Raw genomic sequence first — 27740 nt, forward strand, 5'->3', positions numbered from 1 at the left:
TTAAAAAAGGCTGACGTGGATGCCCTGAGAAGAGAGCAAAGTGGCTCATTACATATATAAATAAATACATATATATATATATATATATGATTCTAATATCATGATATTAAAGATCAGTGGCATTCAATTGTAACTATTAAAAGATATTTATGGCTAAATATTATTTGTATTTCAATTTTAGTAGTTTATATTTTATCACTACTTATTTATTCTATTACTAGATGTGCACTTAAAAAGATTGAATTTGTTTTCGATTTATCAATAACTCATTTAAAATATACTATTATTTTTGGTTTTGAATTTCAAATATTGAGTTTTGTGTTTAATTCTTCGTGATTATCTTACTTTCAAAGTGTAATAGATTTGTTAAAACTAAATTTAAAGATGACACTTGTGTCTTAAAAGTATAAATATTCGACATGAATACAATATATTTTTATTATCAAAATTTATTAACAATGTGAACTTTCAACTTTTAATTTAAAATTAGTTTCTCTAAGAAATATTATATTGTTATTATAACTATCAATTTACACTACTATATAACAAATTATTTTAATTATTGTTATAGTATTTTATGATAAACCTAACATAACTTTTGTTTAAAACACATGAACTCAATATATTACATCTATTGAATATTTCCATATTGCAATAGTAAATTTTAAATTAATTTTGTTGTTGAGTATTAGCATAAATTTGATTTTTCTATAAAACATATGATTTCCTTATATATTAATAAATAATCATTTAAAAAGTTGTAACCTTAAACTTGTATTAATTAAAAAGAGTTCTGTTTAGGTGTTACTTAATTAGAATGTTAATTTGGCTTACATGGCAGCATAATGAAAAATTAGTAAGTCCAAAATCTAATTGCTAGGATAACTTACTTCAACCCAAACACAAATGTATATGAAAAAATATTATACTCGACAAACCATAGTAAGACTATAGTAAGATTCACTAAGAAAAATATCATACTCGACAAAACTATAACACATCTATTTTTTTTTTCCCAAATTGAAATTCATTCATAACTAAAATACCATCATTCGTACAAAGCTGGCGACAAAACGAAATAGCCCCAAAAACAAGAGCCCATAGAAAGCGGCAACAAGAACCCACTTCGGGGCGGCTTAAACCCACACCGGGGTTGATTTAAAGATGGAATAAAAACTACACAACTACTAGAACCAGACAAATGGTTAACATCAAAGCAGGATGAACATATAACATAACGATTAGCAATCTTTCAAACTAAGCAAATGCCAATGATTGGGGGTTACCGCTGCTGCCCATAGACTGCCACCCGATACCTTAATTGCAGGTTAATTCTTAAATTTTGATATCTCTTTAGCTAAACGATTTTATATTGTGTAAATATTTCTACCTAATAATTGTTCTGAACATTTTCTTTAAACCAATGATTATTTCAGATATGTCTCCGCATGTGAAGGTGCTTGGCGGAACTTCCAGTTTCCGATTCACTATAGATCCATCCCTGTTGAGAGAATACAATTCCATCTACCTGGAAAACAGACAATTGTCTTTAAGGACGATGACACATACGATGAGGTAACCAGCTGAAAGCTGATCAAAAATACTATGTTGCTCGGGTGGTTCGAGTTAAACAAGGTCAATGCGAAGGCTCGGACACTCACTCTCGCCGAAATTCTCATATGGTTTACTTGGAATAAAAAGGAAAAAAGTTTCATGAAAGATAGAGAGGGTCCAGCATTGGGCGAATCAATTATGCCCCTCGGCTCATTGAAGAAGCTTTCTATTTGCGAGTATTGCTAAAAATTGTGAGAGGTCCAACATGTTTTGAGGACATAAGAACTTATAAAAATGTTCGTTATGAAACATTCAAAGAAACATGCTTTGCAAAGAGACTTCTAGAAGATGATCAATAATATATATAACATATTATCAGGACGAGTTTTACTGGTTCTGCATCTTACTTGCGTCATGTATTTGTTGTTACCCTGCAGTCGGGTACGCTGTCTATGCCTGAAGTTGTTTGGGAGAAGACTTGGGACTTTCTTTGTGATGACATCGAATATAAACAAAGGCAGCTATTAAATAGACTAGGTAATAATAATGCTATATTTTTTATCATTCATGATAGATAATTATAAATAGTTAATAATAAAACGATTAGTGATAATGTTTGACGTGCAGATCTTTGTTTATCTGACGAGGAGAAAAAAGAATATGCTCTCATAGAAATTGAAAAAATTCTAAAAAGCAACAGAACTTCATTGGAGAACTGGAAGAATATGCCTCAGCCAGTACCATATATAATTAATAACATTGTCTTGATTATGGATGAGTTAAGTTACGATCGAGAAGAGTTAAAAGCTAATCATGATCGTGATTTACCAAAGCTGACTGAGGAGCAAAGGAAAATTTATGATGAGATAACTGATGTTGTGTTAAACAAAAAGGGAGGTGTGTTTTTCGTTTATGACTTTGGTGGTACTAAGAAAATCTTTTTGTGGAGATTACTTTCTGCTGCTATTAGATACAAGGGGCCAGATATGTTTGAATGTAGCGTCAAGTGGGATAGCTTCTATATTACTACCAGGAGGAAGAATATCACATTCTAGATTTGGAATTCCTATCAATCCTGATGAGTTTTCCACCTGCACAGTTCCGCTAGGAATCGATCAAGCAGAACTTATGAAAGCAGCTTCTCTTATCATTTGGGATGAAGCGCTGATGATAAGTAAGCATTGTTTTGAAGCACTCGATAGGACTATGAAAGACATTGTTCGAAATAAGGATAAACGACCTTTTGGTGGGAAAGTTGTTGTACTTGGAGGGGATTTTAAACAAGTTTTACCCGTAATTCATGGAGCTGGAAGGGCTGAAATCGTTAATGAGTAACTCAATGCTTCTTACCTTTTGAAGCATGTTAAAGTCTTGCAGCTAACGAAGAATATGAGGTTTATGTCAAAGGATTTGTCACCTGAAGAAGCAAAAGAAGTTGAAGAGTTTTCACAGTGGATTTTAGATGTTGGGGATGGAAATCTTGGCGAAGGAGATGATGGTGAATCTCTAATCACAATTCCAGATTAGTTTCTTATTCTTGATGTCGATGATCCAGATAAGCAAAACATTGTATGGGGGAGGCCACTTCTTTACAATATAATAAAGAACCACAATTTTTCCAAGAGAAAGCAATACTGTGTCCTACTAACGAGGATGTGAAGATTATTAATCAGCACATGTTGGATAAGTTGCAAGGTTAGCTTTTGACTTACTTATTTTATGTTTTTTCATTTATTATGGATTTACTTGTGTTTTGAAACTCTTTTAATTTTGGTTCTTTCATGCAGGTGAGGAAAGGTTTTATCTGAGTTCTGATTCTATTGATGCTTCAGACCGGTTTTCCGTTAATGATCAAGCTCTCACTCCCGATTTTCTGCATAGCATCAAAGTGTCTGGTTTACCTAACCATAGTTTGCGATTGAAGGTGGGTGTCCTATCATGTTGCTAAGGAATATTGATCCGCACGGGGGAATGATGAACAGAACCAGACTTCAGATAACAGAATTGTACGATTTCATGATAAAAGCCAAAGTTATCACATGTGAAAAAATTGGGGAAACTGTGCTTATTCCCAGACTATCGATAACACCTTCTGATAAGAAGTTGCCATTCAAAATGAGGAGGCGACAACTGCCAATAGCAGTTGCATTTGCGATAACAATCAATAAAAGTCAAGGTCAATCACTTGCACAGGTTGGTCTGTTTCTACCAAGACCTGTGTTTTCTCATGGGCAACTATATGTTGCTGTGTCTAGAATAACTTCTATGAAAGGATTGAAGATTTTGATCTTCGACAGTGAAGGCAAGCCTCAACATCAGACAAAGAACGTTTTCAAATAATCTGTGATCTGTTAAATTTGTAGTTTATTTGTGGTCCCTTGATATATTTTCAGATTGCTTGAAGTTGGTCTCTATGAGTTGATGTATTTTTTAATTCGTTCAGGCTTATCATATTTTACTTGGGATTTACAAGACGAATATACCAACATATTATGTCCCAAATTAAGTATACGAATATAAAGGGTTTCTATTCGTGATCTTAAACGTTGAAAGGAGCGAAAGTTGTTTTATATATAACTCTTCTTTAATATTTTTTCTATTAACTGTACTATCTATTTTCTTCTCTTCCTTTTTGGTCTCTCTGAATCTCTATTTTGTAAGTTTTTATTTGAACATTTTTGTTGCACAGTATACATAGATATGTTTCATAGGTTAAGATCTTATTACTAAATGTAATGGTAGAATAGATCTGTGGGATTTTAGATTCTCTAACTAGGTATATATTTTTAGTTATTAAAATTTTTTATATATTAAAAATTCATCTGTGAATGTTGTTTAGATATTATTGCTTCCGTTTTATTAACCTAGATTTTTTTAAACCGGTTAACATGTAGAAACATGTGAACATGGCAGACAACAGAGACTTCAAAGGAAAACGTCCGGCTGAGATTGATTACGATTCATCTCCCAAAGATGCTTTCAAAAAGGAAAACAGGGAAACAAAGGCGCATTATAGGAAGAAACTTGCTATGTACAAGGCACAAACGAGTGCTATTCTTGCGAAGTATGAAGAGGCCGTCGAGGTGAACCGTATTGGAGCCAAACTGGAGCTACTTAAGAGGCCTCTTCCCTGATGTCTGAGAAAGTTAAACTTCAAGCGGATCTTAGGGTTGCAAAGAGGAAGATGGCCAATGTTAAGGTACCTAACATCGATTGGTTTAAGCTAGGTGAACCAGATATGTTTTAGTGACTCCTTGGCTTCTAAATCTGTCAGAATTTGTTATATAATTATGCTTATGTTTATTCCGTTTCATGTTCAGACTTATGTTCCAGGTTTTTACAACCGGGTTAAAACTTAATCTATGATATTAATTAGTGTTATTTACTTTTTTTGTTTGCATATACATGTTGGATTTTATTTTCGTCTGAAAACATAGTTAGATAGCTTGGTGGTTCTATCGGGATTTTGATTTGCAATTTGCATAGTTTAGGGTTTAAATGGTTTTGTTATATAGCTAATCATAGCTGTTGATTGAATTTAAAATCAGACCGAAAGAAATCCCGATTTTATATTTTGCATTTTTGTATTTATGTTTCCAAATTTTATTTATGTGGTTGGCAATTAATACATTATATAATATGAATAGACAAACTAAAGTTGTTTACGCTACCCCTGTTTGTAATGATGATCCATTTGAAACTTTTCGGTTTTATTTTGTGAGGTGAGTGAAAAATATTATAAAATGTTATGAATTTTAAAACTGTGGATAAAAATGACAAATATATATAAACACGAAATGACTATATATATAAACATGAAAACACAAATCCAATATACAAACTAATCTGAAATTTGGAAATGAGGATAAACCGCGTTTTGAAAACGCAGATCAAAATCTAATCGTTTATTAAAGTTGATTGTGCAAATTTCGTTTCCAATGTTAGTTGAGAATAATTCTGATCGGATAACAAACGGTTGTAAAATTAATTTGTTATGATATTTATAAATATAATTTTTGTATAACTAATTTGTTATCAAATTAATAAATATAAAATTTGTATAATTCATTTTTTTGCTTTTCAATTAATAGCCCATTATCTAGTAGTGTGAAAATTCTGAGAGAATTGCTTACGTGGGACCATGTTAACCCAACGCTCACCAATCATTATATTACGATTTAAAAAAAAACAAATAATATGAAAGAAAAAAACTAAAATCAAATTGTAAAACTGAAATTGTGTGGAGGAAACAGCTCCTCGACAGAGAGAAACTGAATCTGTGGCTGCGTAAATCTCTGAATAAACATTCTTCCACATATCTATCTCTCTCGCTGAAGCTAAAAATGGTACAAGATGAACAATGAAGACGAACTTTTGTTGCATTATTAACCCTGTTGTTATGTTCCTCACATGGTCTGTTACATCGTTCCTTCTTACAACAATCCAGTTTTGTTTCGTCCCAGTCAAAAATTCATCGGTCGCATCACTGTTTCTACCCCAAGCTCTTGAAGACAAGAGTTAGGGTTCCTGCCATTAGCGACGGTGGTATCCTCTACAATAGCTTAGTCTCCGAGGTAAGCCAAATATATATTTTTTGTTACAATTCGTTTCTAGAATGTACGAATTGCTAAATGTCTTATCATAATCGATTATTGTTGAATTCAATCTGACAATAAAATTATTGAGCTCTTTATGTTTGAATGCAACAGACAAATATGCATTTTAGGTGTTCAAATTGCATTCTTTGTGACATTTTTACTTATGATTTTAGACTTTTGTTAATCTTTTGGTGAATTAAGTGTTCAATGTTGAATTCCTACATTTAGACTTGTTTTATTCAATGTTAAATTACATGTTTATAAAATGAAGTTGCTCCATAATGTGAATGTAATGATCATAGGCTGTGAGGCTTTTGGTTCCGCAAGCAAACTTTGACGCCTCCAAGCTCAAAGTGGAATTCTTAGGGGAGCTACTGGAGAATAAAGCTATCGGACGGGTTATTACACCTCGCACATATATTCTTTCACACTGTGACTTCACTGCTAACTTGACCTTGACCATCTCAAATGTAATCAACCTCGATCAACTACAAGGCTGGTACAAGAAAGACGATGTGGTTGCTGAGTGGAAGAAGGTGAATGAAAAGTTCCGGTTACATATTCATTGTTATGTTAGTGGCCCCAGTTTATTGCAGGATGTGGCTGCAGAGCTTAGATATCACATATTCTCCAAGGAACTACCTTTGGTTAGTCTTTTTCTTCTTTTCTCCCCAGTTGGTACTCAAGAAATGAAGAAATGAGTCTTGAACTCCTTGGGATTGTGTTTTATAGGTGTTAAAAGTTGTGGTCCATGGTGATTCGGTTCTGTTTAGAGAGAACCCTGAGCTAATGGAAGCTTATGTATGGGTTTATTTCCATTTTAGCACGCCTAAATACAACCGGATAGAGTGTTCGGGACCTCTCAAGTATGCTGCAAAGCTATATACTCTGATCCACGTTGCTTAACTTATACTTCATTTCATGCAAATGCAGAATATGTGAAATCTTTGGTCGTGTGTGTGTTTCTATTTGGTGGGGGAAGGGAAAGCAGAAAGGCAACCATCAAGGCTTCTTGAGTTCCAATACTTCTTCAAGGAAATTGACTCGGCCTAAATCTATTTTTCATACCCTATTTACGTTTCTTCTGTGAGACAACTTGTACATTCTCCTTTTTTTTGGCAAGTGATGTTGATTTCCTATTCAGCATCTGACACATGTGCACACTGCCACCATTCAGTTGTTCATACTCGGAATCTTTATGAGAAACTTGTTCGTAAACATAACTAGATTGGTGATGATTAATATCGAAATGTTAATTGGTTTACGGAACATAGTCACTGTTTGAATGGTTTGATACAATTGGAAAATGTTCCTTTAAGTGTTTGTGTTAGTATCACGTTCAGCTAGGTAAATCACAATATAATTAGACTTTAAAGATTTTTTTTTTTGAATCAGACTTTAAAGATTATCTTTCATTTTCACTATAAACAATGATATGATTTAATATTATGTTAAAATCATATTTTATATATATATATACATATCTATTTTTCTATCTTAAAATTATTTAAGAAGTGAATTTGGTGATTTTTCATGTTCTCTTTGATTTTAGGCTGAGTCAATAATATTCATAAATATACATTTTATATACTTTAATAATAAACAGTTTTGAAAACATGATTTTTACAATATTTCAGTTATGCATATATTTAATATTATCTTATTTATTATAGTATAAAAATTTCATTGGTTTTAGGTGAATTAAAAATTTTAATAAAAATTTTAATAATATTTATTTATTTGATAATAAACAATCATCATCTACACCATCTTCACCTATTGAGAATAATCTGTCGCAAAAACTACATCAAAGAATTGAAAGATCTTCATGCATTTCATTGCCTAAATCAATGATTCACACTCAACATGCAAGGGTAACAGACCTCTACGAAGATTCATCACCCCTAATATAACATCTGTCGAGCTATTCTGTCGGTAAAACCATCCTTGTCTTGTAAATATGTCTTCTTCTTTCCAAGATCCATAGATGTAACAAATTCTTGTATTTTCCAAAGAAATGTGCTCAGTTGCATGTTGAAAACTCCCACGATAGGGGTTCTCAACTGATCGGTTCACTGTTAATTGAGCCTCCATCCATATCGTACTTTCCACATCCGCGAGGCAAATAATCTCCTGCAGATTACTATCCTTGTTCGAGTAGATTTTATCATTTCCTGCCTACAACTATACCATAATATCTAAGGGAATAATTAAACTCACCCTGTTTAGACATCTTCCAAAATAGATAATCTATACTGGTGAAAACCGAGGACGATGGAAAAACTGCCGGAGAGGAAGGGATCCTGGAAAATGCCCATGTTCGTAGTGCTGGTGGATACTCGAAAAGTACATGATTAGTGGACTCCTCATCTGCCCCACACATACTACAACATAAGTCACAGTCGATCCCCTGAGTTTTAAGGTTCTTCGAAACTGGTAGCGTACCAGATAAAATTAGCCACACAAAATATCTCAACTTCGGAGGACATTTCAGTTTCCAAGCAAACACCAACAAAGGTTTTACATTTGGTCCAAAAATAGTCATCATTTGACCACTATCTGGGGAAAAAGATTCAACCTTGAACCCTGATTTAAACGAATATTTACCACTCCGTAAAGCTCCACCCGACTGTGTCTGGCTTAGGGCATCTACTGACCGCCAAACCCCTAATGATCTTCACATCATCAGGATGTATAAAAGCATTTATAAAATCCACATTCCATGAACGACCAATCGAATTGATAAAATGTTCCACCCTTAAAGAAAGATTTAATAATTGAATATGATTTTTTGGTAATGTTGACCTCGAGTGAGGAGCGGGGATCCATGGGTCTGTCTATACAGAGATTGACCGGTTCCCAATCTTTTTATTAGCCATTTTTAACCAAAGATCTAGTTGAGCAGATGCTTCTCCACCCATAAGAGGACGAATAAGATATGTGTTCGACTAGAGGATCAATAATTTGAAAATATATTCCTTTAAAAACCTTTGAGAACAAACATTCTGGTTTGTCTATTAAGCGATATAACTTTTTAGCCAATAGGGCTGCATTAAAATCCTGAAGATTTCTAAAACTCAGCTCCCCCCCCCTCCTTGTGTGTACATACTTTGTCCCATTAAAGCTAATGAATTCCTTCTTTATTTCCACTACCACCAGAAGTGGATGGCTCTCTTCAACTCAAACACTTGGCTAATGTCTGAGACATTTCCAAATGTCTTCAGGAGAGTCTCCCGCAGGTGCTTAGGAGTCTCACAATAGCTGTAAGCTTCAATGAGAGGCACTTCAGGAGATCCTTGCAGCACGGAAAGCACCATCAAGTCTTCTTGTACCCACTTCTTTGCTTCACCAACCGCAAGGGCTTTTCCCTTTTCACCTTCTTCAGTTTCTTTAGCCACTGGCTTTGGACCATCATCTGTGATGTGGTTCCACAGCCATATCCTTCCAATGGCGGTTTTCACCAACCTAGACCACAGGAGATAGTTTGAACCTCCTTTCAACGCAACCGGAACCGTAACAAGCTTAGTGAAGTTGTTTCCATCTATTTTCTCTTGCTTGAACCAGAAATGACACCAAAGCTTCAATCTTGCAACTCAGCTGAAGAACCAACAGTACTAGTTTTCAAGAACACACGAACTCCACGATCCAGCACCAAAGAACACAGCTTTATCACAAGGCTTCTTGGACACCACAGGAACACAAGAGCAGGAACACAAGAACCGCAAGTAAGGTTACCAACAAAAGAGATCTCTCAATACCAAAGCCAACCTGCTCTGATACTATGAGATTTTAGAGAATATAGTAGGTATTGAGAGATTAATGGTAGATTAGAAGAGATTAAGATAGATTTGTGAGAAGATTAAGTGGAAATGAGTTTAAGAGTATTTGAGAATCACGATGAACAAGTGAGAGAGACTTCAAACTCCATTAATTTATCACAAATGAGAGTCTACAAGGATATAAGGAGACCACAAGACTGTCTAGGTTCAATGTATTCAAGCTAGACTACTAAGCATGTGAAGTCAATACAAATACTTGGCTGAGAGGCTTCACATGCTTGGACAGGCTGTCATGAGCTTCTTCCTTTGACCAAACATTATCCTACTCTAGCTTCTTCCTTGATGGGCGAGTACTTAGCTATAGTCATAGATGCAAGGTAACTTCTCAAGTCTGCCTCACTTTTCAAGTCTGCCTCACTTTCTGCCTAACTTCTCATCTCTTATAACCATATTTAAACAGTAGATTTTACTATGTAGTCTGTTTGAAGCTTAGTTTCTTAACTATAATCGGTTTCTCTTACTTTTTCGTACTGACTCTCTGTTTCAGCGATGACTAATGACTTCTTCAATAATATTCCTTTGTGCAGGCATATGAACTTATTGCGAAAGGACTGCGGTTTGTCTGCTCTAACACAACTGATAAAACCCCAAAGTCTGTTGTGCTGAGCACACAAGGGAACGGTTTACTTAAAAATAATATCATAATAGTATTTGGGATGAGCACCTTTACAAGTCTATAACCTGTAAGTATAAGTAGACTTGACTATGTTTGGTTTCAGAGCAGAAGCTCTTATCTCTCTATGTGCCTTGGGGGATCTCACAGTTGAGACGAGGACAAAGTGGCTACGCTCTTAACCTTTGAGGGACCGGTCGTTTGAGTTTGATTCTTTATTTTGATGTATTGGTACTTGAAGTTATGAATGAAAGCAAGTATTTCTAGTGAAAAAAAAAGTATGACAAATAGGTTACAAGTTTGAGATTTTTTTTTTTTTTTGTCATCAAATACACAGACTCATATAGACTCTGCACACCAAACCGGTAGCTCTGCATCCATGTGAACGACGAAAGACGATTGTTGTCTCGCACTGCGTGCTAAAAGATCCGCCCTTGAATTCTCCGTTCGTGGTACATGAATGAGCTGTGAGCTATGGAAACTGCTTTGTAGACTCTTTATATCCTCCAGATAACTTGCGAACGCTGGCCACTCCTCTGGTTCCGAAACCATCTTCACCAACTGAGAACAATCCGTTGCAAACGTAACCTGAAACTGTCGTAAGTTTTTCATACACTCCATTGCCCAAATTAAAGCCTCCACCTCCGAGTGTAGGGGTGATATACTGGCTCGAACATTTCGCGCCCCCATTAGTCCCTCAAAACCTTCCAAGGTGCTATACCAGCCTTGTCCCGAGAAAACGTCTTTGTCCTTCCACGATCCATCTGTAAAACACCATCTCCCTGGAATTGTGTTTTGTTGAATAGCTTGTGGCGGTAGAGTTCTTCTTACATCTAGTTCTTGTGCTGCTGCCCACATACTAGATTCCGTTTCTGCCAATTTTAAAGTGTCCATTGGATCCACATCCAGGTTACTAAACACTTTGTTGTTCCTTGCCTTCCAAATGTACCATAGAATCCATGCAAAGTGATGATCATCCATCTTTGGCAGGACTCGCCAGAATAAATGATCCATATTAGTAAACAGTGCTTCTGAAGGGAAGACATGTGGATTTGTTGGTATCTTTGATAGTGCCCATACCTGCCGGGCTGGGGGACACTCAAAGAAAACATGATTTATAGATTCCTCAGCATGTCCACATCTATCACACCAATATCCCCTTTCATCCCTCTTGCTTGAAGATTCTTCCTGACCGACATACACCCTGTTACAATCTGCCAGAGAAAGTGCTTCATTTTTGGGGGCACTTCACCTGCCAGCATCTAGCTTTCAAATCATTTACTGTCGGGCCAAATATAATTGGTGGATTTCCTTTATCTGGGTAGACTCTTTCCACCTCGTAACCTGATTTAACCGTATATCTTCCATTTTTAGTGAAATGCCAACCATCCTTGTCATCCATATTATTTTTGCTAAGTGGTATGCTTTCAATAATTTTCACATCCCGCGGGTCCACCAAAGCTCGAATGGCTTGTGAATTCCAAGTCCTAGAACCGGGAATGATAAGAGAATCCACCGTAAGTTCCGGAAACAGATTATTTTGATTTTTATTTGCTGGTCTCGGGCGAGTGGTTGGGAGCCAGGGATCATTCCATACTGAAATGGATGACCCTGTTCCCACCCGTTTAATTAGTCCTTTGCTAACCAGAGATCTAGCTGATATTATACTCCGCCAACCATATGAAGGGGAGTAAGAGCGGACCGGTTCCAGGGGTGAAGCGTTCCTGTAATACCGACCCTTAAAAACTCTTGAAAAAAGAGTATTCGGCTTATTTATTAGCCGCCAAAGTTGCTTACCAAGCATTGCCGTATTAAAATTCATAATATCTTTGAAGCCCAACCCACCATCTTCTTTAGGAAGACACACTTTGTCCCATGATTTCCAATGTATACCTTTAGTACTTCCTCCAGGACTCCACCAAAATTTTGCTACCGCACTCGTTAGCTTTTTAATAGTTGTCTGTGGTAGTCTATAACAGGACATTACATGATTTGGTAGAGCTGTGACCACTGACTTAATAACAACTTCTTTGCCTCCTTTAGTAAAAATATCTAAAGGTCCACCCATTGATCCTAGTATTTATCCGGTCCTGTACAAAACTAAATACTTGAACCTTAGATCCCCCCCCTTTGTTTTCCGGCAATCCCAAGTAAGATCCCATACCTCCAATATTTTGTATTCCTAGTATGTCCCGCATTTCCTGTCTCCTGGGTTCCTCAATTTTATGTCCAAATTGAATTGATGATTTTTGAAAATTTATCAATTGACCCGATACTGCCTCATATTCCTTTAAAATCCTGAGAATAGTTTCACATTCATCCTTTTGTGCTTTACAAAAGAAAAGACTGTCGTCCGCAAATAGTAGATGAGATATTGATGGACAAGCTCTCGCTACTTTCATTCCTGTCAGTTGTTTCCCTTGTTCCGCTTTCTTAATATTTGCAATCAGCGCCTCCGTTACACAAAATAAACAGATATGGAGATAGTGGATCCCCTTGCCTAAGTCCCCTGTGTGGTATTATAAGTCCCTTTGGTTGCCCATTAAGCAGTACTCGATACTGAACTGAGGATATACAACCCATCATTAGTTTCGTCCAATGTGGGTCAAATCCTAGTTTGTTTAGTAATGCTTGGATAAAATCCCATTCCACCCTATCATATGCTTTACTCATATCCGTTTTATCGCCATGTACTTGTTTTGACAAGACTTATTCGTCCTTAAACCATGAAACATCTCTTGTGCAATCAGAATATTATCTGAAATTAACCTCACTGGTACAAAAGCCGATTGTGTTTCCGATATCAATTTCGGTAGGCACACTTTCAACCTCTCACATAACACTTTTGATATAATCTTATAGCCCACATTGCAGAGACTAATGGGCCTCAACTCTGTCATTCTCGTAGGTCTCTCCGTTTTGGGAATCATACAAATATTAGTAAGATTTAACCTTGGATCCAACTCCCCTGTAGCCAAGAAATTATTCACCAAATCCACTAGATCATCCTTAATGATATGCCAAGAAACTTGAAAAAATAAAGCAGTCATTCCATCAGGTCCTGGTGCCTTTTCTGGATGCATCATAAATAAAGCCTGTTTCACCTCCTCCTCCGTTGCCACCCGTAAGAGACGTTGATTCATCTGGGGAGAGATAGATGGTGTTACCTCCTCCAGAAAATTTTCAAACTCCGAAGGGTCACTTGAAGTAAACAGATTCCCAAAATAGTCCACGGCCACCTTCTCCACCCCATCTACATCCGTTATCCAACTTCCGACTTCATCATAAAGACCCACAATTCTATTACGAATCCTTCTTTGCCTCGTTAAAGCATGATAAAAATTGGTATTGAGATTAATTATTGACCTTTAGATCAAATGTTAATCTGTGGTTTAAAATGTAATTAGAGTTTATAATTTTTATTATATTTAAGTGTAAAATTAAAGTTTCAGTGAACTTTTTAAGATCAATATATTTTATGGGTTTATACCCTAAACTCCAAACTTAAATCCTATATACAAAGTTATAAATCTGAAATTTTCAAATTTATCATATAAAAGTGTAAAACTTAAACTCCAAGTATATTCTAAAAAACAAACTAAAATCTTAATTTTTATTCAAATTTTAATATATAAAAAAAACACTAAATATTGTCACCCTAAACCATAAACATGCCCTAAACCCTAACTACATATCTCAAACCCTATATCTTAAATTCCATTTTATACATAAATCTTCAACTTAAAACATTTTAATCCAACACTTAGATTAAATATCATACAGAAGTATTCAACTTTAAATATAATAATACAAACCATACATATACCTATAGCCCCTAGCTACTTATACTCCATACCCTATATCATATTCCAATCTCTATAAAAAAATATTAAATTATAACATTTTAAATTGATAACACTTATTTTATACTAAATTATGAAGTTATACAAACTGTAAAGTCTAAATAAAATCAGTATATTCATAATACAACTTCAATCCTTAAACTCCGAACCACATACTTCATATTGACATATATCACATAAAACATTAAATTTTAACTTTTCAATCAATCACACAATTTGAAAAAATTTAAATACAAAATACAGATTAAAAGTTTTAATTATGATATCAAATTATTTAAAATTTAAATAATTTTTACAATAGTTATAAATAAAAAAGAAGATAATTTGTACTGTTCGTTTTTGAACCATTGATTGATTTTTAAATCAAATGTCCAAAATCAATCTCATATATATCTCTACCCTTGTTTTCTATTGGCTTGGTGCGGATCACCCTCTGCACCATTAGATCATATTGAATCAACGCTTGAGATTTGTTCCTTTTTCCAATTATTTTCTGAGAGGGAGAGAAAGAGAGAGAGAGAGAGAGAGAGAGAGAGAGAGAGAGAGAGAGAGAAGAGAGAGAGAGAGAGAGGAGAGAGAGAGAGAGAGAGAGAGAGAGAGAGAGAGAGAGAGAGAGAAGAGAGAAGGAGAGAGAGAGAGGAGAGAGAGAGAGAGAGGAGAGAGAAGAGAGGAAGAGAGAGAGAGAGAGAGAGAGAGAGAGAGGAGAGAAGAGAGAGAGAGAGAGAAGAGAGAGGAGAGAGAGAGAGAAGAGAGAGAGAGAGAGAGAGAGAGAGAGAGAGGAGAAGAGAGAAGGAGGAGAGAGAGGAGAGAGGAGAGAGAGAGAAGAGAGAGAGAGAGAGAGAGAGGAGAGAGAGAGAGAGAGAGAGAGAGAGAGAGAGAGAGAGAAGAGAGAAGAGAGGGTAAGCTGTGCTCGCCGCCCTAGCAAACCTCGGCCTCCTTTTCTCCGCCGCACTAGCCAAAAGGTGATTTCCACCGCCGCCAGAATCGAACAAAAAGGGATCTCCAATGTCGTCGCCGTCAAGCGATTCGTGGAAAACAGGGATGGAGAGGAAGAAGAAAGGAGCTCCGATCAAATTCTTGGTGCCTCTGATTTACGCGCCTGCGCTTCCTTAGGTTCGCTTGTCCTTGAGACATCATCTTGTTCTCAAGGATCGTCTCTTCGGTCTTGTCCTCGCTGGTGCTTTCGCTCATGGCTTCTATCTCGTGAATCCTCTTTTTATTATTGCCTCTCCATTAACTAATCTTTGTTGCTTTCTTGTCTGATTGTGAATCATATTGGGTTGATAAGGTGTTATTACAATTTTTAGCATAGCTGATTTTTCTTTCATCACCTCTTGTCTGAAGATTTGGTTGTCTCCTAGCTTCTTAAACTTGTATAGCTGCGTGTTGTCTTGTTGAGTTTCATCACCTCTTATCTGAAGATTTGGTAGAAAAAAATGTACCTTCACCAGTCTTGTGGACAGCTTCAAGCTTTTGAAGGAAGGCAAAGACGACTTGACGGAAGAAGATATTTACCTCTCTTGTGATCTCGGTTGGTGTCACTCGCATTGGCCACCCTTGAAAATGTTGAGTCAAAAGATGATGTAACAGTGAGAATGATGCAGAAGACGATGATGAAAGAAACACACGAATGTTGCAGTCTCTCACTGGAATGCCAAGTGCAGCCTTTGAAGGTATTGTGACAGTAAAGACTTAAGACTTTCTTCTTCTCAGAGTTTTGCTTGTATCTCTGCTTCTTCTCAGCTTGATCTTTGAGAAGTGTTCTGCTTGTTTCAGTTTTAGTTAGAGACCAAGGTTCTGATTTGAAAGAATCAATCTGCCTCGTACGTTGTGTTCTCGCCCTTCCTCTTCAATCCTTCGGTTTCGAGTGGCAGAAGATTGTTGATGATTAGACTGATCGGAAGAGCTCACGTTTATCTATCAATACAGACTTGTATATCATCTCACGACTACAGCGAAGTATAAACTTTCTGGTATGTAGACAAAACTTCCAGTCTATATAGCTCTTAATATTGGTACATTTGCTTCGATCACTTGTTGACACTGGTTTATGGAGTATCGTGGATGGTGATTTTCTTGAAAATGTTTGTGATGAAGATATGTTTTTGCTTGATACAGTGATATATTTTTGTTGCTATTTGTTTGTGTCTAAGACTGTTTCGGTCAGGTTGATAAAAGGGCTAATATTCTTGAAATTTATTGCAATCATTGTGTTACTGATCCCATTTGCTCGCATGACGCTGCTACTTGATCTTTTTGGTTCTTTGCTTGAGAAACTGAAAGACTTGCATTAAGCCTCTGATCACTTTCTTTATGTGTGTTTCTGCAAGTAAAAATGGTTAAGGGCTTTGTATGTACTTTTCATTCTGAAGGGTTATTTGGGATTTAAAGTTTTTGACATTCTCAGAGTTTCCATAAATTTGCAGCAGGTAACATCATTTGCCCTTTATGAGTCTGTGCAATAATCTTGACGACAGAGGTGGAAAGGCAGCGAGGTGGATGGGACGAGCTTGCTGTGATGAATGGGGCGGAGAGGCGTCGGATTTGAAGAAGCTGCGTTGTGGAGATGGCAGAGGAAGCTAGCGGTGGTAGTGGTGGCGGCACTAAAAGATAGAGCACTAGAAGATAGGAGATAGTGAGGGTTTATTAGTGGTAGATTGATAGTTTTTATGATTGTGTTGTGGTCTGTATGAACAAGATAATGTTTTATGGGTTTTTAACTGATCGTACCACAGACGTTCTTTCCCGTCTAACTCGCCAAGCCAAGACTGATGGTCTTGCCAGAATCAGCTTAGGCCGAGAGGATTCCGATTCAGACCGTAGCTTCTCTCTTTTGGGCTGTTTGGTTCGTACCTCAGGTACCGACGGACGTACTGATGGACTGACCGGCAAGTTCGATCTGTACATGAACTTTGATCATCTTAATTTCTCTAAGGCAAGAATCCTCAAGCTCTCAGAAGACTTAACCCACGCTTGGACACACTCCGTTCGTGAAGGACATCCAGTTGACCATGCCGATCATCCTGCATGCATCCTTCTCCTTACCGCTGTGCATACACCAAGTTTGGATGAACCTGGAATAGTAGGCGAAGGGTCACCTTGACCAGTCTTCATCAGTTTCCACACTTTGACTCATTTATCATTTTCTTGTCAAAGTTTTCATTTTCTATATATTGTTTTCCGCATTTTTCTTTATTTTTCTTTGACTATACAAACTATAAGTATGTAATCTCTTCATTGAAATAAGATAATTGATTTTCCCCTTTCTTTTGAGTTCAATCTCTTTGTTCTTTGTAGAACATTTTATTGTTTCTTGGTGAGGTTATCTCCAATCGAACACCCTCTTTCTCGTTGAACATGTGCCTCATATCAGGCAACGGATCAAGATAGCTTCCTTGTTGGACCTGTACGTCATATCAGAAAACAATCAAGCTCGGGAATATCAGCAGCCATTCTGCAACTGCTGTGCGACCCTTCATTCCATCAGTTCTCTATTCAGAGTTCATATCTAATCCAATCCGGTCGATTGATCCTATTTATGGTGTATCAAGTGGAATCAGAGTCACTATTGTCTATCCATCTTCTCATCTTCCATTTTCTTTTTCTTCAAACACTTCTTCATTTTTCTATCTCAGATCTGGGCCATCTCTTTACCAACCATATAAAAAATGATCTAACAGGACGTTCTTTCCCGTCCAACTCGCCAAGCCAAGACTTATGGTATTGCCAGACTCACTTTAGACCGAGAGGATTCTGATTCAGACCGTAGCTTCTCTTTTTTGGCCCGTTTGGTTTGTACCGCAGGTACCGACGGACGTACTGATGGACTGACCGGCAAGTTCGATCAGTACATGAACTTTGATCATCTGAATTTCTCTAAGGCAAGAATCCTCAAGCTCTCAGAAGACTTAACCCACACTTGGACACACTTCTTTCGTGAAGGACATCCGACCGACCATACCGATCATCCCGCATGCGTCCTTCTCCTTACCGCCGTGCATACACCAAGTTTGGATGAACCTGGACAGTAGGCGAATGGTCACCTTGACTAGTCTTCATCAGTTTCCGCACTTTGACTCATTTATCATTTTTGAGTCAAAGTTTTCATTTTCTATGTATTTTTCCGCAATTTCCTTTATTTTTCTTTGACTACAAACTCTATAAGTATGTAATCTCTTCATTGAAATAAGATAATCGATTTTCCCCTTTCTTTTGAGTTCAATCTCTTTGTTCTTTGTAGAACATTTTAATGTTTCTTGGTGAGGTTATCTTCAAGTGAACACCTATTTCTCGTTGGACATGTGCATCATATCAGGCAATGGATCGAGATCGCTTCCTTGTTGTATACGTGTGTCATATCAGATAACAATCAAGCTCGGGAATATCAGCAGCATTCCGCAACTGCTGTGCCACCCTTCATTCCATCAGTTTTCTATTCAGAGTTTATATCTAATCCAATCCGGTCTAGTGATCCTATTTAGGGTGTATCACCATCTGTCCATGTGGCAACATCGGCTTGTACTTGGAAAGTTCTTTCGGATTGTTCGCCATTCATGGCATTTAATGAAATTGCTAACTCCTCTTCCTCAATCCACTCATCCTCTTTATTGTCTCCTTCTCCAACTGGCATGATATAGAAGAGAGCCTGAGTACGAACATGATCAGGTGTGCATAAATCATCACAATTGAAACAAAGGCCTGTTGCTCTTCGATCTGCCATCTCCGCTTGTGTCAATTTTCCAGAATTTCTATTGTGGTGTTTGTTTTTGCGCTCCTGGTTTAGTGTTTCTTGCCTCAAACACGTGATTCTCTTGTTGAATCATTGATCCTAATGTTTTAGGGATTGGAGCTAAGTAAACTCCAAATATCCGGTTTCACTTGTCACTATCAATCTTATACTCATTATCCCAAGTGTACTCCATGGCTTTGAAAATTGTTTCAGGTCGAAGATACTCTACCTCCTTTCGCAAGCTATCTGTCAAACCCGCACAGAATTGCCACAATTGTTGATCCCCTGATAGCTTTGTCCCCCCCCCCCCTCCCTAAGCATTCTTCAGACTGACTGTAGTAATCATCCACTGTACTGATATGTCGTAAGTTGGACAATTCGCCCATAGGATTCACTGAAGCTGCTTTTCCAAATCTACTCTTGTAAATTATTTTGAACTCTGCCCAACTCAATCTGCGAGTAAACAGTCGACGCAAGTTGTTGTTCCAATGATATGCATGTCCTGTTAACAAAAACGTCGCCTGTCGAAGTCTGACATCATCGTTGAAGATCCGTTGATCAACAAAATAGTCATCACACTTCTGTAACCATTCCACTGCATTCGTAAGGCCATCATATGGAGGAAACTCCATCTTTGCTGGCGAAAATACCCTCCCATCACCATAATCCTCATACCCATCAAAGTTGTGTGGAGCATGATTTCGGACACTGTCATGTGCATATTGTTGTTGGTTATCATCAACTCCAATCCCTCTCACATACCAGTCTCCTCCTCCATCAGAACGGCGATGTCCCCGCTCTCTGCCCACTGCCCTAGACGGCCAAGGTCCACCTGAGAATCCACATGGACACACATCTCTCCCCATATTTTCGCTCCTGGCCTGCAAATTCTTTCCCGAACTTGTCCCAATCTCTGTGTTTTCCGCATCACTCTCATTACCTTTAAGCCTACTCGTTACCTTGTCGTCCGTTAATTCCTCCGAAGATAATTTTACGGCTGATCATGCTCCTGGTAACCTTCTGCAGATTTCCCTTTGACGACCGTATGTGCGCAATTTGGGTATGCAGCATGTTTCTCAAACAGCTTATCATGTTCGTCATCTTTCGATGAGACCGTGCACATCTCTTCTTTTGTTGATCAAATCTCCTCCACTAGAACAGCCAATTGTGCTAGTATTTTGTCGACCTTGTCATCCATAGAATCAATCGGCTCTGACCAAGTTGTTACGACCATGTTGCCTCGCTTGTTGTCTAGTAACCAGAACCGTGATTGCTGGTAAAAACATATTTGATTGATTGCAAAACTTTTGTTAATCCTAGTCTCTTTTGAGAATAAGGTTTAATGCTGGAAGATAGTTCTTTATTGATAATTAGATGTCTTTATATAGGATTACTACAGATCATAGCCATACATAAGAAAGGAAAATTACTTAAATACTTGAAAGGAAAAACACCAAAACTCTATTCCTAATGTTTTGAAGAACACTACTTATTTTGAATCTTCTTTCTTTGGTATTTGGTATGTAATACCATAACGCGTATCAAAAAAGCCCACTGCATTGTTCATCGACTTAACCACCATTTTGACCAACACCAAAACATAGAAAAGCCTTTCCCCTTTCAACCATGAAGAGGAGGAGGCGATTTATTTGGCAATCTCCGGCCCAGCACAAAGCTGCTGAACAGATGCAAAGCTCGCGAAGGCTGCGCGTATGGCACCATATGGGCAGCTCCTCTGACAGTTGCGAATGTCAGTATATCTCCGTATTCTATTACCCATCCGCCAACCTACCTCACGTCAAATAAGTTTTACAATTAGGGGTAGACGTAAGTACCAAACTAAATAACCGAATTAAACATTAAAACAACTATCCTAAGAATTTACATCACATAAACGAAGCCAAAATAAAAACAAAATTAAGTACAGTCGATTAAAAGTGAATTGATAAACCAGAAAAAAAAATTGTTACACCTAAAACATGCAACAGTCTTGCTTAACTAGTTATTTTCATACTTTTCTACCTTTAATACGAAAACTCCCAACCAAATAGAACCTTGTATACTTTCAACAACACCAAATCAACAGCCAAATAAATCGAACCAAGGAAAAAAAAAACGAATGCTCAAAATTAAGGAGGGCAAAGCATATTTTCTGTGAACAGACCTGTCCTTTGTGGAACCAAGCTCCATAGGGAACTGTAGTGTTGAAGTTGAGATCCTCTGCTAGTTCTTTTACCAGAGTCCTTGATCCTAGAAGAGGAATCACGGAATCTTCATCCCCACTGCAATTTGCTATTTGAATAAGAACAATGTGTTTTACAAAGGTAGAACTAGAAGAATGGAAAAAATTGTGTGCACACATTACCTGAAGACCCAAATAGGGATTTTCCTGTTCAAGATTCTCTTAAGAATCGGAAGTATGTTCATGTTCCCGTCAGTGTCACTATAGTTCAAGAGGCTATGCAGGTGAAACATAACGACAGATTTAGAAATAAAATTCTGAGATGGAGACTGAGATATAATAAGATCAAATGGGTGAAGTTAAACATTACCCGCTGCACATAGACCATGAATATGGCAGATTTGTTCGGTTAGCATGAAGAGCCTGTTGAACCTCGGGAAGAGTCAGATACAACTGCTCTTCGTAGCTCATGCACACGTCCACCCCAACACTCATCTTTGTACCCTAAAATCATTTTCATAGCATCTTTTAAGGGAAAAAAAAAATCATTTTCATTGCTATTTTTTGTGAGTAAAAAATATCAACACTTGGAGATAATAACAAAAACTATCCGTTTCAAATTCTTTTTTTTTTTTTTTTGTCAACCGTTTCAAATTCTCTTTCTCTTGTTTTTGCAATTTCCATGTGAAAGCATATTCACTCAAAATTATTTTCAACTAAATAAATTTCCAGCCTTCAAAAATCAGTTTTGCAAAGAAAACAATCAAAACTAAAATAAAGTTTTCTTCTACTTTCGTATTTTTGTTACAGTATGTAGATCAAAAAAAATTTAGGGATACGAACACATTTCCGCGTAATATGAGAAGTTCTGTAATATCTATATATTCAGAGAAAAAAAAATCTTTATTTACTCATAAAATATTCTGTGTTGGAAGACTTATTTCTATTAATAAAAGAAACATATAGTCTTTTGGACAAAACAGTAACAAGTCTAAACTCAAACAAAGTTTTTTTTTTTTTTTTTGACAAAAGATATAAAAAAGAGATATTAAGACTCAAACAAAGTTGCTTTTAACATTTACGTCTACGGGTTTTAACCAGCAGAATTATTTTTTTCAAGATGCTAAACAGTGGATTCGTATCAGAAATTTTCAATATAAATAACATATAAACGAAAATGCAACAAATATCAGAAGTCTTGACTGACTCAGTTTTTTTCTTACCATTTTTTTGAGCCTGAGCTCTTGCTCGACAAGGGTTGGATAGCAGATATCAAGGAGCACGTCGTAGTAATTGACATATTGAGTGATTATGGTTCCGGCTTCACTCATTGCGTCTTCACAATGTTTGCTTATGTTGTGTGAACTAGAGAATGTGTAATCTTCAAAGTTGCATTGGTTCATGATAGTGAGGCCAAGTTCATCAGAGATCATCCCGTGTGACCAGAAGAACTCATACGTGGCTGGAACATCTCGGTCAAGCTTCAGAAGCGGATTACCGATCTGATCAAAACAGAGGTATCTCTCAAAACAGAGAATTGAAAAATAACATATTCTGTTTGTATAATTAGTTCTTATTACTTACTGCAATGCCCTTGAGCTTAAACTTGAATCTGTTTGAGCGTCTTGAGTTGTATTCAAGTATTACATCAGCTAGTTGAGGTATATAGTGTCCAGCGTAGCTTTCGCCTGCGAGAAAGAGGTTTCGTGTCCTGAATTCTGGAAACTTCTCTAGCCATCTAAACAAGAACACCAGCATATCCTTGGCTGATATTGAAAACATTTAGTAACAAGTCTTTTTATAAAAGAATTAATAAACACGGATAATATAAACGATAATTTTGATCATTTGAAAGATTATATAATACCGGTGGATTTATCGCCAGTGGTGTAATCTGAAGTTGTGTTCGAGTAAGACCATCCTACTCCAGCGGGTGAATCCACAAACAACAGATTTGAGGCTACAACATAATATTGATGTTAACAAACTTCGTCCTTGTTGAAAGATATAAAAGGAGAGTGAGAGAAACCTTTGTTCCAAGATTTGGAGTTTCTGCGGAGGCCACGACCATCTCCAGTGGGGTAAAATGGACCCAACTCTGTGAAAGCTCCTCCCCCAATGGAAGAGCAGCCTGGCCCTGCAACATTGTCTCAGTTTTAACCAAAGTAATTGCATCTGGTCCCAAATAGCTAAAAGAGGTCGATGGTTTGATTACTTTAAGCAAATTGCATTACTCTGTTTTACATTATTTGGGGATTAAAATGAGGAAAAAGTGAAGGTGTATGGGAAGTCGATGTTGTAGCAAAGATGAAGTAGTTCATGAAGTGTGACATGAACTAATACATCAGAGAGGCGGTTCGTGAGAAGCACGCATCAAGACCGATGCATTAAAAGAAGATTTAATGAAGAGGAACATTAAAGGAAGACTTGAAGAAGAAGCAATCGATCTAAAGAGAAAAGGAAGATTGGCTTATTCGCTGAAGTAGAAGAAATGGAAAGTTTCCATTGGATAGATAGATTAGATCTAGGGCTTCCTCAAAGATATATAAAAGGGAGCCGTGGCACTGTGTTGCCGTTTAACACACAGGGAGAGCTTTTAGCAATAGAGAGTTTTGTACGTCCTAAGAAGGAGAAGCAAAGCATCTAGGGGTTAAGAGTTTAAGTGGTTCAGAGTCTGTCTTAGATCTCTGAACGAGTGAGACTAGCAAACAAGTCGAGGTTTGTCTTGAGCTTGTTTGATTTATTGCTTTTAAGAAGAACTTGTAAGAGCTTTTGAAAAAATAAATATAGTCGTATTTTTTGGAATTGAATAACCCTGTACTACTGTGTTCTACATAGCGTAGCTTGCTTATCTTACATTAACAAAAAGCAAACCGTTAATTGTATTATACACTACGACAACTTTATGTTTTTCTCTAAACAACCAAATTCTAAAGAAAAACTACAAGTGTGTTAGACAGTACAGAGAAGAGAAACAAGAGATAAAGTGAGCAAAGCCAACCTCCATTAAGCCAAAGGGTTAAGGGTTTAGTGTGTGGTTGCTTCTCAGCTTCGACAAAGTAATAAAAGAGGCTCCTACCAGCTTTGACGTCGACATCGACATAGCCAGCGAACTGTCTGAATGCAACTTCCGGTTGCCCAGGCAGCTTCGTCACCAAATCTTCTTCTTGATATCCCTCAGCTAAACTACGATTATACTCCAACCATTGCAGAACCATCACCATTACGGCTACATAGAACAACACCCCCTTACCGCTCGCCATATCTCTCTTCTTTTTCTTCTCGCTCTTCTGTGACTGTGTTATTATTTTCCGCTCTTGTTTCTGTGCCTATTGCACATGTACTTATATATACAGTATATATAAACGCAAAGTATTCTTATCAATTAAATATATTTTTTTTTTGTAAAAATCAATTAAATATTTCTCTCTTTTATTTTATAGGTGTATACCTCCTTCTCACTTCGTAGGAGTGGATAAAACACATGCTTGAAATTTGATTACTTTTGATTAAGTTAAAAAAATCGGATATTCATAAATTCAATTATCAAATTTTAAAATTCAATATTAAAAGATGAAAATAAATCAGAAATAATAATAATTTTATAAGAGAGATATTTTCTGTGTTCCGACATAAGTATACAAATGAACATATATATATAATTGATATAATTAGTATACTTGTTATATTTGGTTCCAGCATATGTTTACGGCACATGGAACAAATGCCACGGTTTTAATGTTGTTTCAAATAAATTGGATGCAATAACAATGAAAAAACTATCGCTTGCTACAACACCGAGTTATAAAGTTATTGCAAATATGCTGAAGCTACTACCACAAATCATTAACAACGAATCAAACTGCCTTTATTAAAGGGAGTTTATTGCTCGAGAATGTCCTCCTAGCAACTGAGCTTATAAAAGACTACCATAAAGATACCATCTTTCCTCGATCTACACTCAAGATAGACATCACTAAGGCATTCAATACAGTTTGTTGGGATTTCTTATTAACTACGTTAACTGATATGGGGGTTCCTGGAGCTAATTATTAAATGTATTAAGGGATGTATATGTGCTCTCTCGAAAGGCAAACTTGAAAGGTTTCAAATAGTTCTCGTGGACTAACGCAAAGGTGCTCTTTATCCCCGATATTGTTGTGTCATATTGTCCTATAGATTAAATAAAGCAGCTAGTTTGGGTAGGTTATCACCCAAACTAAGAAAATGTTGAAATGACTCACTTGAATTCTGCTGATGGCTTGATTATATTTATTGATGGAACAGCAAAATCTGTAATCAGTGTAGTCGAGGTTCTTAAAGAGTTTGAGAGGGAATATAACTTAGTTTATTAACATGAGTAAGTCTGCCCTCTATATCGTGTGTGTGTGTGGGGGGGGGGGGGGGGGGGGGGGGCTACTCATCATGACCTGAAGGAAAAGGTTACTCAGTCGGCATTTCTTTAGAGAACCTACCAACTCGTTATCTTTGTTTACCCTTGACTACTAAGTATGACCAGGAGTTCTCGGTTTATCACCTTGTCTAGTATGTTGCTTTCATACGCAAGAAAACTTCAGATAATTAAGTCAATAATTAGAAGCACCACAAACTTCTCGTGCTCAATTTTTCGATTTCCTATTGGATGCCTTAATCAAACTATTTTTGGTTCTTGGGTTCATATGTATAGGGTTCAAGATTCATTTTTTTGGATATCTCGGAAATGACAATCTATGGGGTCTTGAATGTGGAAAAAACTTTTAAAACTCAGAGAACTAACTGCAACGTTTTTTCAGAATGGAAATAAAAGATGATGATAATCCTTACTTTTGGAAAGATTTATGGTGTGATTCAAAGTATCGGATACATATCAGTGGATAAGCAAACACTAGATTAATGGGTATTGGTAGAGCAGAAAAGGTAGCTGAAGCGGCAGATGCATTAGGTTGGAAGTTTAGCTGATGTCTGGTCGAGTCATATATGACATGATTGAGCGTATCATACTGATAAAGCCTCCTATAGAGGATACCGGAAGTGACCAGCCTCTATGGAAGCAAAGGCAGGTACATATCAGTGGATAAGCATATGGTTCCCACAGGCTTTACCATGACAAGAGTTCATTACATGGCTAGTGTATCATAATAGTATATGTGATCAAATGAGGAAATGGGGTCAAACTCAGATTTTCATCTTGTGCGGTAAACCTAACGAAATTCGGGACCATCTCTTCTTTGCTTCCCCATTCTCTTTCACGATTTGGAAAATGTTGATGCATTGTCTCCTCGGTATCCATACAAATCCGGGTTGGTATTGGAACTTTCAGACTCTACAACACAGTAGACTCTCTATATTACACTTTAACTTTTCTACTCTTTTCCACCTTTTAGTTTACTTCATTTTGTTGATCAAAAATAAAAAAAAGTTTACTTTATTTTAGTCTAATATATCCAATCACAACCTCTCTTTTTGTTCTTCCTCTGTTTATTTCTTCTGATTTATAGTTTCTCTTCACGTAAAGTAAGGCATCGACATGCTCGAAATCATTTGTAGCATCTCCTCTCCTCTCTCTTCTCTCTCTCTCTCTCTTCTCCTCTCTCTCTCTCTCTCTCTCTCTCTCTCTCTCTCTCTCTCTTCTCTCTCTTCTCTCTCTCTCTCTCTCCTCTCTCTCTCTCTCTCTCTCTCTCTCTCTCTCTCTCTCTCTCTCTCTCTCTCTCTCTCTCTCTCTCTCTCTCTCTCTCTCCTCTCTCTCTCTCTCTTGATCTCTCTCTTGATCTCTCTCTCTTGATCTCTTGGTTAGGATCAAAAGTTTGTACAATTCTTTGTTGTTATATAACTTTACATTTCAACAAAAAAGTCAAATTACTATTTTTACCATCTTTGTAACAAAAAAAAAAAAGAAAACCTATTTTTACCATCTTATCGCTAGTTTTTCTAAAACTTTTTCTCCCCTTTTTTTTATTTCCCTGCTGATTAATGTTCTCAAATTGAAAAGTAATAATATACAAGTTATTTGACAAAATTGAATTACTCACAAATTACAGTGGATGATTTTCACTCTATTATTTCTATTTTTATAAAGTTAGGCCCTGGATATAAGTGTCGATTTTTCTGGATAATTTTTGTGCATGTCTGTCTAGTTTTTAAAATATTTTTTTAAATTTAATAAATTTGAAATAAAAAATAAAATTAGAACTACACTGCTTGAACTAGGAGAATCAGATTTTCCTTATTTAATGAAATTCTGCCTAAAACAAATGTATATTAAAAACATGAACAATACTTAGGTTCACCTCTAGAGTTTGGGTTTATGGTTTACAGTTTGGATTTAACGTATAGATTTAGGGTTTAGAGTTTGGGTTTAGGGT

The 27740-nt window shown here is 36.7% G+C and overlaps 2 protein-coding genes and 1 long non-coding RNA gene across 3 annotated transcripts; 2 read left to right on the plus strand and 1 right to left on the minus strand.

Moving 5' to 3' along the window:
• Positions 1 to 5836: 5836 nt before the first annotated feature.
• Positions 5837 to 7242, plus strand: LOC108810996 (magnesium dechelatase SGRL, chloroplastic). Its single transcript, XM_018583065.2, is given in 5 exon segments — positions 5837 to 6022; positions 6025 to 6128; positions 6455 to 6799; positions 6885 to 7049; positions 7135 to 7242. Coding segments are annotated over 5 exon segments (780 nt in total). The 5' UTR covers positions 5837 to 5964.
• Positions 7243 to 15348: 8106 nt separating this feature from the next.
• On the plus strand, positions 15349 to 17213 carry LOC108806282 (uncharacterized). The gene is made up of 3 exons (XR_001942527.2): positions 15349 to 16140; positions 16244 to 16440; positions 16894 to 17213. It is a non-coding gene; the product is annotated as an uncharacterized LOC108806282 (long non-coding RNA).
• Positions 17214 to 20545: 3332 nt separating this feature from the next.
• LOC108810454 (serine carboxypeptidase-like 44) lies at positions 20546 to 24692 on the minus strand. Its single transcript, XM_018582562.2, has 9 exons — positions 24380 to 24692; positions 23408 to 23515; positions 23246 to 23338; positions 22963 to 23144; positions 22602 to 22880; positions 21749 to 21882; positions 21562 to 21654; positions 21361 to 21478; positions 20546 to 20984 (listed from the first exon to the last, which is right to left on the minus strand). The coding sequence occupies exons 1-9, from the start codon at positions 24639 to 24641 to the stop codon at positions 20817 to 20819; spliced, it is 1437 nt and encodes a 478-aa protein (XP_018438064.1). The 5' UTR covers positions 24642 to 24692; the 3' UTR covers positions 20546 to 20816.
• Positions 24693 to 27740: the final 3048 nt, after the last annotated feature.

The sequence above is a fragment of the Raphanus sativus genome, chromosome 8 (assembly GCF_000801105.2).
Source record: "Raphanus sativus cultivar WK10039 chromosome 8, ASM80110v3, whole genome shotgun sequence".
Taxonomy (NCBI): Eukaryota; Viridiplantae; Streptophyta; class Magnoliopsida; order Brassicales; family Brassicaceae; genus Raphanus; species Raphanus sativus.